The sequence below is a fragment of the Rhyacophila brunnea genome, unplaced genomic scaffold (assembly GCF_057557595.1).
Source record: "Rhyacophila brunnea isolate RB1 unplaced genomic scaffold, BYU_Rbru_1.0 scaffold_4, whole genome shotgun sequence".
NCBI classification, from domain to species: Eukaryota; Metazoa; Arthropoda; class Insecta; order Trichoptera; family Rhyacophilidae; genus Rhyacophila; species Rhyacophila brunnea.
In genome coordinates this window covers 27607454-27619673 of record NW_028233068.1, presented here as the reverse complement: position 1 = coordinate 27619673, position 12220 = coordinate 27607454, and the positions used below count along the sequence as shown (strand labels likewise).

Here is a 12220-nt window from a genome sequence, read left to right as displayed (position 1 = left end):
CAGCTGTTAGCATTAAATTATGTGTAGTTAAGTATCCAACTTAATTGATCTAGTTGGCAGAGTGGCCTTATCTATATAAATACGAAGCCGTGGGTCGGGGGTTGAACCAAAAAGTGCATGTTGTTCTTTCAATGTGTATTTGATCCAGTGCAAGGACCTAGTGGGTTGGGCGAATGGCCAACAAATATACTTACCTCTTTAAAAAGTTTGTTAAGTATTATAATCTTCACCATGTAGAAAAAATAAATTAATATGCTCTGATCAGGAGCAAACACGAACTTTTCGTAATAGCCGGAGGTGGATTTATAATATCGTTAAAGGGACTAAGTATATCATAGACCCCCCCCAATTGATAGGAGTCCTAGGCATAAAAATACCTTTTTTTTCGAATCCATCCATTTCAAATCCATGCGAAAACTTAGGATTTTATATTTTTTTGGATCATGGTGTCAATAGTAATAAAATGATATTATTCCAACCAAATGTTTGTAAGATAATAAATTATAAATTCAGTTGTCGACCAATATGGTAAATTGAAAGACGTTAGAGACACAGTGAATTAAAAAGTTAAGTTATAGTACCCAAATTCCGTGTTCGTTAATAATGGAAAAAATAACAACATTCCTTCTGTTATTTGGAATAGCTTCGATCGATAGTCAATACGCAACGCAACAGAATAATCCATCAGCTAATCCTTGGGCTAATCTATCTGAAAATTCTGGACAGAACACACCGGTTAAACCTTGGCAAGACCCAGCATTAAATCCCGGACACTATTCAGGACAAGGTCCTCCACCTCAACCATGGCAAAATCCTACATCATACCCTGGACAAAACCCATCCTTTCAACCAGGGCAAAATCCATCCTCATACCCTGGACACAACCCTCCCCCTCAACCTTGGCAAAATCCCGCAAATTCACCAGCAAATAGTAGCAGGCAAAACCCTCCTTTATACCCAGTACTAAATCCACCTACTCAACCATGGCAGAATCCTTCTGTACACCCTGGACAAAATCCTCCAACCCAACCGTGGCAAAATCCTTCATTATATCCAGGACAACACCCTCCAAATCAACCATGGCAAAATCCCTCAAACCGTCCAACAAATAGTAGTACTCTTCAACCCGGGCAAAATCCTTCTTCGAATCCTGGACAGAACTCTCCAACTCAACCCTGGCAAAGCCCCTCATCATATCCTGGACAAAACCCTCCCGTCCAACCTTGGCAAAATCCATCAAACCGTCCAGTAAATAGTAGTACACCAAGGCCATGGCAAAATCCTTCACATCCTGGACAGAACCCTCCCACTCAACCCTGGCAAAACCCCTCATCATATCCTGGACAAAACCCTCCCGCCCAACCTTGGCAAAATCCATCAAACCGTCCAGCAAATAGTAGCACACCTAAGCCATGGCAAAATCCTTCATCATATCCTGGCCAAAACCCTCCCGTTCAACCGTGGCAAAATCCATCAAATCGTCCAGTAAATAGTAGTACACCAAGGCCATGGCAAAATCCTTCACATCCTGGACAGAACGCTCCCACTCAACCCTGGAAAAACCCCTCATCATATCCTGGACAAAACCCTCCCGCCCAACCTTGGCAAAATCCATCAAACCGTCCAGCAAATAGTAGCACACCATGGCAAAATCCTTCACATCCTGGACAGAACCCTACCACTCAACCCTGGCAAAACCCCTCATCATTTCCTGGACAAAACCCTCCCGCCCAACCTTGGCAAAATCCATCAAACCGTCCAGCAAATAGTAGCACACCATGGCAAAATCCTTCATCATATTCTGGCCAAAACCCTCCCGTCCAACCGTGGGAAAATCCATCAAACCATCCGGTAAATAGTAGTACACCAAGGCCATGGCAAAATCCTTCACATCCTGGACAGAACCCTCCCACTCAACCCTGGCAAAGTCCCTCATCATATCCTGGTCAAAACCCTCTCGCCCAACCATGGCAAAACCCTTCAATTCGCCCCCCAAATAGTACTGTAGTAAAACCCTGGCAAAGTCCTTCTTCATACCCTGGTCAAAACCCTTCAATTCAACCTTGGCAAAATCCTTCAATCCGTCCAGGCAATAGTAGTACACCCAAACCATGGCAAAATCCCTCTTCGTATCCTGGACAGAACCCTTCGCATCAACCATGGCAAAATCCGTCATCATATCCAGGACAAAATCCTTCTCCATACCACGGCCAAAATCCTCCAACTCAACCGTGGCAAAATTCATCTTCATATCCAGGGCAAATCCCTCAAACTCAACTGTGGCAAAATCCAGCAAATAGTACCATAACAAAACCTTGGCAAAATCCGTCTTCTGTACAAAATCCTTCTCCATACCACGGCCAAAATTCTCCAACTCAACCTTGGCAAAATCCTTCTTCATACCCTAGTCAAAATGCTAATACTCAACCATGGCAAAATCCAACACATACTCGTGCATATCGCAAACGTCGATCAAAACCCGGAAATAATTACCTAACACGAGCCAGAGCGAGACTTTCATCACCATCATTGACAACCGGCAACCCTAAATATAGTGGGCCATCCAGAAGCATTCCACCATTGTATGTGCCGCCATTTTCCACAAGTTCAGCAGTAAATATTAAATGTATAATAAAAATTTCTATACCAGATGTTTACAACAAATTCTCGAAAGATATTACAATATATCCTGTACCATGCAAAAGAAAGGACATGTTTCTAAGCCAGCAAAACATAACTGAGAATATGCATTCGTCTTATGAGCCGAGAATCTCTGAGGCCAACTGTGACTTTGAAGAAACATCCAATGATTCAAAAACTATTCAAAATATACCTTGTGAAATTATGCTGAAACTATTGCCGACTTTAAATCTTATATCACATAATTATCCGCCACGTAAGCCCACCAAAGTTTTTCGGGCCGCATCAGTATCTAAACAAACGGGTTTAAGTTCTTCTGGTGGTGATAAAATGTGTGCAATTATGGTAACAACACGTGATATCTTCAGAATAAGCGCAACGTCTTCAGCTAATGTCGATAATTACCCAGTAAATTGTGAGAAGTTATATAATTATTTGGAAGAACAGAAAAAAACTTCAATTTTATCTTCCGCATATTCAACTAGAATCACTGAAGCGAGTTGCACAATGGTCACCTTTCAAAATCTTTATGAAAATCAGGATCAGGTACCGTGCGAAACTGTCATAGATTTTGTTTCAAAGTTAAATAAAGAAGCGGATACACCTGTTGAAAAATCAGAGGATGACATTGATTACTCACTTGTGGAAAATTTAGACACTGACCAGGGAGAACAAAATCTGTCATCTTTTCCAGACCATAACACAAATGACCAAGAGCTTTCGGGTTTCACGGAAATTCCCGATCTCTCATTTTTCAATCTGACAACTGATCAACATTCTGATGGTAGTTTTGGCATTGACATATTATCATCAGGAGAAAAGGAAAGTAATGAAACCATCTTTCAAGAATCAATCAATTGGAGTAAAAATTGTTCCATTAATATAACTCGTCCGAATCTGGATGAGATAGTGAAGGAAAAGGTTACGATATATTCAACGTCTTGTGAGAGTATCGATGACTATCTGAGAGCACAAAATAAGATACAACCAATGACTTACAATTATACAGCAAGAGCAGAGGAAATGCGATGCTCGGTAGTAAGAGATGACGATGAGACGAATGATGTGCCATGCGAGAGACTGATAGACTTCGTATTTTCATTGACCGGCAAGGTCAACTATCCTTTGAAATATAGACAACCTGACGAGGAACAGGAGTCGCACAATATGATGAACGAAATGGACCCTTGCTCGTTGACCACCATCATTCCTGATCCGTTCATGATGTTAGGTTCCTCTTCAACCATCAACGTTAAACATCGGATGGACTGTGAGGCTATTGAAGGCTATATGTCTGACGAGGGCAAAATGGATGAGGCGTCTTTGCCCTATGAACCGAGAACTACCGAAATAACATGCCAGTTGAATGTGATAAATGAAAAAATTGTGCAACCGTGTTCGAGATTGTCGTATCTTATAAAACATCCGTACTATTATTATTGGAATAGTTCTCGAACCAACGATAGCGGTGAAAATAATTTTGACTCATCTGTCGAAGTTAACTCTACCGATGATTACAAATTTGAGTCGCAAAAATTCCTCGGAGCCAACTATACAGACGATTACGATTTCGACTTGGACTCATTAGTCGGTACCAACTCTACCGATGATTATAATTTTGATTCAGAATCATCAATCGATGCCAATAATACAATAGATGCAGACTGTTCATTATATATATCTATACCGGATACTTACGATGTCGCATTGAGAACGACGGTAATGTATCAAGCCTCATGCGTCCATTTGGAATCATATGTCAATCTCCAAGGTTATGATCCGTTTTCCTATGATTACGTTCCTAGGGATTTGGAAGTCAATTGCACTTATGGAAATGGGATAACAGAACGGACCGTACGTTGTGAGCAGTTAATGCCCTTTATATACAGGTTAAGTAAAGATGCCGAGTTCGAACCGCCGCGCTTGCGTAAAATTCGCCGGTCAAACGTCATGAACAAAACCTCCTACGATGAAACTACGTGCGACGTTACAGTCACTACGCCAGACATATTCACACTCAACGATTCATCCACATTTAATGTTGACAGATACGAGCTGCCTTGCGATAAACTGGATGATTATTTGATGAAAAAGAACTCGATATCAAGAATACCACAAGTTTACGATCCCAAAGAAACAGAAGTGAACTGTGTCATCACTAAAGTCAGCAACGGTGAAATAGCACAAAGTATAAAACCATGCGAACGAATGATGGATCTCATTCTATCATTGCAAACAGATATGAAAAATCTTACTTACAGTGATTTTTATCTGCGACAAAATTCAACAGGCGAAGAGTTCTCAGACATTTGCTTGATATATATCAACGTACCAGACGTGTACGGAGAGCACCCGCCCAGAGTTTTCACCTATTTGACGCCCTGTGACAAACTGGATATATATATTGACAAGAAGAGGAGTGAATTTGATTTCTCTTCATTTTACTTTCTGCGACCGTTCGAGATGAATTGCACATATACTTCTATCGTATACAATGGAACTGAAAATAATGTGATTCCTTGCGAATATATAATGGATTACATCTCAGAGCTTAGTTGGAAGTATAAAACGCCTAAAAGCTACATCAAAAATAATAGGCCTGCAGCAGTATCTACAACTGCAGGTGATATATTTGAAACTGAAGATGAATTTTGTTTCATAAACGTTTCACCTCTCAATCCCGAAAACTTTAATTCAAAGTATACTGACACCTATAAAACCCGTTGTAAAGATGTAGTACACTATATTAACTCTCAATCATATATTTCTAAAATGTATCAACCTAGAATCTATGAAGCGAACTGCACATTTGAATTCAAACGTCCAGGGTATGAATCTGCAGCTTACATACCGTGTGAAGGCATAATAGATTTTGTAAAATATTTAAACAATATCGCATTGAACTCATCTTATATTGAACCAGTTTATGAATCAAATAAGGAAACTTATGAACCATCTTATTTTCGAGATCACTATGGAACTATATTGCCTCCGTTGTGGAATCACTCTAATAACAATGAAGATATCCAGCTTAACAATACTGAAGATATTGATAAAGAATATGAACCGACCACCGAGACCGTCGCTGATTTGAATTCTTGTTTAATTAGAGTATCGATACCGGATCCGAGTGACGATTTCATTATAATAGAGAAAACTCAATCTGTGTCTTGTGAAAAATTGAACAGCTTTTTGGATGCCGGAAACTGGTTTAATCAGATATCATCCGAATATACTCGCAGCAAAAATAATGCGAAATGTACATACACAATAACAAAGAATGATGATATTTTAACAAACAAAAATATTCTTTGTGAGCAGATTATGAAATTGATTATATCAGAAGGTATGACGTTGATTTCCGATGAGAAGGTTTCGTCCAGTTATCCATGCTCGATAACTGCCACATTACCTCAAATTTACATTTGGTACAAAGTGTCCTCGGAAAAAACTGACACACACGCTGACATGTGTAATTTTATGCATGATTACCTTCTTTTTCAAGAGGAAGAAGATCGTGGGAGTCCAGATTACATTCCGACATACATCGAAGAAACTTGCAGTCTGACCGTCGAACACTTTCATCCGCATGAAACAGAATCTGCACTGTGTAAACACACAGTGCCTCTGCATGATTTTTTAGAATATTCAATAACAAGAAAACCTTTGAACACTCAAGAAACTACCACAGAAACTACCACAGAAATTACCACAGAGACTACCACAGAAACTACAACTACCACTGAGTCTTACACAACACCAAATTACCGACAGCTATCGAGTTACAGTCGTCCAACAATACCATGGAAATATTATGAACCAAATACAGGGGGTAATACAACTCCAAGGAATAATTATCGTAGTCCAAGACCACATTACGATTGGAAAACGCCGAAGTCGTGGACTAATTATGAGACATCTACGACATCTTATTATTCACAACATTCGAGTAACACTCCTTCAACCTTTCCGTGGAAAACTTTACAACCATTTACTGGTAGGCATACGACTCTAAAATATAATTTGCTTAGACCGAAACCAAATTATAATCAAAAGCCGTCAAGGCCGTGGTCTCCTTACGACACTTTCGCACCATCTTATACAACACCCTCTAATGAAGATTTTTATGGTAACTCTGTTTCAAGATATACAACTCCAAGGTCTGTCAATAGACCGAAACCACAATATAATCAAGGGTCGTCGAGGCCATGGTATATGGATAAGATTTCTACACCATCAACTACAACACCATATTATTCCAGTTATACTAAATCGACGTCCCCAAGGCAATATTATAAACCATTTTCAAAATATACAACTCCAAGATATAATGTTCATAGACCGAGACCGCATTATAATCAGGGGTCATCGAGACCATGGTATACAGAAAAGACTTCCACACCATCATCTACGACACCATATTATTCACAGCAGTCAAGTTACTTTGAATCGAGCACCCCTAGGCAACATCTTAAACCATTTGCTGGCGGTTATGTAACTCCAAGGTCAAATTCTCATCAACCGAGACTGCCCATTCGAAAGCCACCTGGGACGTTTTATCCTCTATTGCCTAAATATCCTTCTGCACCTCATCAACAAAGATATCCAGGATTAAGTCAACCGGAAACCGCCAAAGAAAATAAGGGATCAACTAAGTCCTGTATGGTTTTTGTAAAAATCCCTAACACCTACTACCCGATGTCGAAAATCGAAGAAAGATTTCCATTGTCGTGTATGAAGTTGGAAAAATATATTTCCGTCCATGATATAAACAATTTGACTCATTCAAACTATACTGTCAGGAAAACTGAAGCTGATTGTACATATGTTAATAGGTCAGAAGACACCGTTCGTGTGCCTTGCCAATTCATTATGCGACTCGTGGATTCATTTAAACGGAGAGTCCTCCGTCTTCCGAAAGTTTTCCGACCGGCAGCGGAAGTTGATTCCGAAGAAAGCAAGCTCTATCCTGACAATACTTGCTCCATTGTTGTCACTACTCCGGATAGATTCAGATTAAATGAGAAATTTTCCTCTATCATTGAAAAATATCCAATAACTTGTAATAAGCTGTTGAATTACTTGAACGTAAAAAGTACAACTGATGAGATTCCAGAAAACTATAAACCGAGAGAAACTGAAGCAAACTGCACAGTCAGCAGTATGCAACAAGGAGAACAGATTTGGGATAGTATACCTTGCGAGCATATTATAGAATTAGTTAACTCCTTAAACCGAGATGCGAGACGCGGTCCTGCTGCTGCAGGACAAACGAGCGATAAGAAGAACTCTCCTCCTCACTCTGTCTACGATCAATCAACATCACATTATCTCACTAGCGGTTCTCCACATAATATAACTCAACATACGAATTTCAAAGAAAGCGGTCCCCCGCACCACAGTAATCCTGAAATAACGACCTCAAGATTGTGGAAACATGTACCTACAGAAAATCCTGGCCCGATTCTGAAGGCTTGCTGGTTAATTGTATCAATACCGAATATGTACAATGAAGAAAAAAAAATTGTAAAAACGCATCCGGTATCTTGCAGAGCATTGAGCAATTTTCTTAGTTTAGAAAAAATAATCGGTTCATTGCCGCATAATTACACTCCTCGAAGTAATGAAGCCAACTGTACATACACCATTACAGAATTGAACGATACAACAACATCATTCATTCCTTGTGAGAAAATGACGGAGCTTATGATCTCTGAAAAGCTGCTCGACATTATAATGATACCTTTAGAAAAAGCCACGAATAAAAAACCAGAAAGCGCTGGTGGATGCACCATTGATATAACGGTACCAGACTTATATAAATGGTACGGTGCTACTTCAAATAGTACCGACTCTCATTCTGTATCTTGCGACGACTTAGGAGATTTCCTATCTAAGAAAGAAGAAGGCGATGTCAAAACCCCACCAATTTGGTTTAAATATGTACCAAGGAAAACAGAAATTCACTGTTTGATAACTGACGCCCATAGAATAATAGTAGAAAAACACTATATACCGTGTGAAATAATAGCAGAATTTATAACATCCGAAAAAGTACAAAATCTTCTTAAACCTGTTCCTTTTGCAAGTATTTACAAACCGAATTTATATCAACAATACCAAAAAAAGCCAATAGCAGGAAGGGAATATGGCAATGAATTAGAAAGACTGCGGACAAATTATACCATACCATTAGTAGGTAAGAGAGTAAAGAGAGATTGTTATATTTATGTTACCGTTCCTGATTTATATGAGCCCTTTGAAGAAGATGTAAAGACTACATGTTTGCCGTGCGAAACTATGGATGAATTTTTAAAAACAGAAAACATGATAAGACCAATTCCGTTGAATTACGAACCGAGAATGACCGAAGCGAACTGTACATTTATAACAAAATATGAAGAGTGGACTGATAGGCGGAGCATACCATGCGAAAGGATGGCGAAACTTGTATCTTCGCTTAATCTGAGATCTGATCGATTATCCCATAATTCTGGGAGGTTTGACAGCCGAGTCGAGAAGGTGTCAAACGGAGGATCGTACATTGAGAAAACTTGTTCAGTCATTGTGACCACGCGTGACACGTTCGAGCCCAACGATTCGTCCAAAAAGATAGAAACATTCCCAATACCGTGTGACACGCTCAGTAAACACTTTACGGAACTCAATAAGACTTCATCCTTGCCGTCTGATTATATTCCGAGAAAATCTGAAGCCAATTGTACGTTTGCTACACAATTGAACATCATGATGGCGTGGAGTATGATTCCTTGTGAAAAGATAGCAGAGCTCCTGACAACTTTGACTCAAGAATACATAAAAGATAATAATCTAGAAATTGGCCAAACAGATACCGCGTCATCTTCTAAAATTGTTCCGAATCTGTCTGATACTACTTACTCTACTAATAGTGCAAGTTATTCCAGACAAAAATTGCATGACAAAATTTATTCACGACCCGTTTTGCCTGACAGATCGCACTCGAGTCTGTCTACGTATAATAATGGCGGAAAGATTATTTATAAGAAAGAGTCCCAACGATACATTGATGATGTCAATGCACCGAGTGCTCTCAGACTGCCTGATAATAACTACTTGATTAAATCATCAAAGAAGAAGACGTCCGATAAACCCTCGCCTTCGATCATCGCTGTAGAGAAATATAATACAGATGACCATGCAGAAGACAGTAAAGAGGCAGCCGACGCTCCTCCAGTTGTAATCCCAAATAACCATCTGTTGACAAACAGTGGTGAACATTTTCATGTCTGGTCTTCCCTTACAGTTGTGAAGCTGCAGAATTAATAATCTGAAATGGTTGAACACACCACTTAAAATAGGAAACATTTTAAATAGATGATAATTAAATATTATTCACACTATTACAGGGTAAAATAAGAAATTGAATTGGTAATAAATAACATTCTTATATCCTACTATATTCTTAGTTAGATGAATGATGAAATGAGTCGCTTAGTCGCCAAACCCGCTCTGGGTGATTTTTCAATAAAATTAGTTTTGAATGTACATTATGAGCTATATCAATATGTCTACCAGCCTATCGAGAGTTTTAAATTCCGCCCTGTTTCCTCAAAAAAAAAAAAAATATTGACTTGAGTCGCCAAATCTGCCCAAGGATAAAAAACAGGTTGTTAAATCAGTTTTACATAGCCAAACATTTTTATGTAAGTCGAAGAATCGTGTAAGTCAAGGACTTACTGTTTATTATATTTTTTCATTCGGAGATATTAGTTTTTGAGTACGTAGTAGTGTTATCAAATATAAGATTTCTCAAATCGTGTAAATGGAGGTTGTAGTTGGAGGAAGGAACATTATTTTTACTTTACACAAGGCGGTTGACCCGGTGCATTATCAACTAACAATAAAATCTTAAACGGTAGGATATTTTCTTTGGAATATTCTTCTACCTCTTGTATAAAATGACGACGAAACCAGACATCAATAATTTCTTGAGTCATCCATGCTTTTCGATTAGATTTCCAAATCACAGGTAGTGAAGATATGAAAATATTCTTAAAGGCCCTTGGGGTTTCGCTGTGGTAAATTAAAAGTGGCTTGATTTTGCAATCCCTGGCAGCATTTCCACCAAGTAAAAGTGTTAACCTATCTTTAGATACCTTAAAACCCGGGATTTTTCTAGTTGGAATATATATGACCGATCTGGCATTTTTTTCTAGTATAGTCTCGATTCTCGTCCACATTAAAAAATTGTTGGGGCAGGCAATCGTCATTTTTTTATAATTTCTGCTAGACTCTTGATAAAATCCATAGCTCCCTCTATGTCTATCTTTGTAACCATCCATGGCTTGCAGTCAATGTATGAGTATCAACACTATCATTATTTTTGCACTTTAGGTCTTCATAAATACTCAAGGCTTTCTCTTGTATGAACATAAGGCTTATTGGGAGGTATTGTTGCTGCATATCTTTTATCCATATAGCCAATAATTTTTCCATTTTTTCTACTAATATTCCTTTATTCTTGGTAATAATCGTAGATTGTATTGGTAGTGATTTTTTCACATGATCCATAATTCGAACTCTATCGAGTATAATCTTGTTCTAATCGTAGAATGACTCATTTTATGAGTGTGTCTGCCAACTTTCCCCTTTCTGTATTAATTAATTATTTTTTAGTTAATCGCGTAAGTATGAATTCACGTAAGTCGAAATCACGTAAGTCGAGGACTCACTGTACAAACGTCACCACTATTTGTTTTAAATTAAAAATCTAATTTTGCCGGATTTGTTTTCTCAAAAAATCACAACAAATAAACAACACATAAATCTTCTACACGCGACTACAGCGAGATCCTGTTATCGCCGAGATCTTGTTGTGGACAGTAGTTTAATAATACTTATTCATGTTGAAAGTAACTTTGACGATTTGCTACGTGTAATACAGGCTGTTCTCTTCTTAGTCGATCCCGTACTGGCCGAAAACAGCCGATCCCAACCGAACATCAAAAAGTTATCGTTTATGTTGTCGGATTATAGCATCAACATCATCGTAAATGCATAAAACATTTTTGCGATTTACTCGAAACTCAAAAAAACCTCCAGAGCGGGTTTAGCGACTAAGCGACTCAAATATTAAATTATAACATTTTATATAATACAAGGAGGTACCTACCTAATATAATATTATAATCATCATGATTATATTTTATTCAAAAAATGTTCAACAGTGTAGAAATATTAAATTACTTCATACTGAGCTTATATGATTTTAAAAACTATTTTTTTTTTTAAATATAACCACATTTTTGGAAACGGAAGAGTTTTTATTTTATTTTATTTTTTTCGACCATGTCCGATCCTAATAGGATCATATGGGCCTCCACAGAGTAAAGGTTTGTATTAACAGATTTTGTTTTTTTTAGTTTTTATTTACTGTGTACTAATTTTATGTTGCAGTAGAGTAGAAGATAAAACTATCGTTTTTAATGCCGTGGGTGACGGATTTGAATCCTCCAAATTCACACTCTGCCTTTTAAATGTATGTATATTTGGATCTAGAGTGTAGAGCCCACGATAGCTGAGAGGCTAATGTGTGGGT

The 12220-nt window shown here is 38.2% G+C and overlaps 1 protein-coding gene across 1 annotated transcript; it reads left to right on the top strand.

Moving 5' to 3' along the window:
- Nucleotides 1-517: 517 nt before the first annotated feature.
- LOC147067190 (uncharacterized) lies at nucleotides 518-11934 on the top strand. Its single transcript, XM_085954877.1, has one exon. The coding sequence runs from the start codon at nucleotides 604-606 to the stop codon at nucleotides 9943-9945; it is 9342 nt and encodes a 3113-aa protein (XP_085811003.1). The 5' UTR covers nucleotides 518-603; the 3' UTR covers nucleotides 9946-11934.
- The last annotated feature ends 286 nt before the right edge of the window (nucleotides 11935-12220 follow it).

Coding starts and splice junctions, on each gene's coding strand:
- LOC147067190 (XM_085954877.1), top strand. CDS start 604: ATGGAAAAAATAACAACATTCCTTCTGTTATTTGGAATAGCTTCGATC.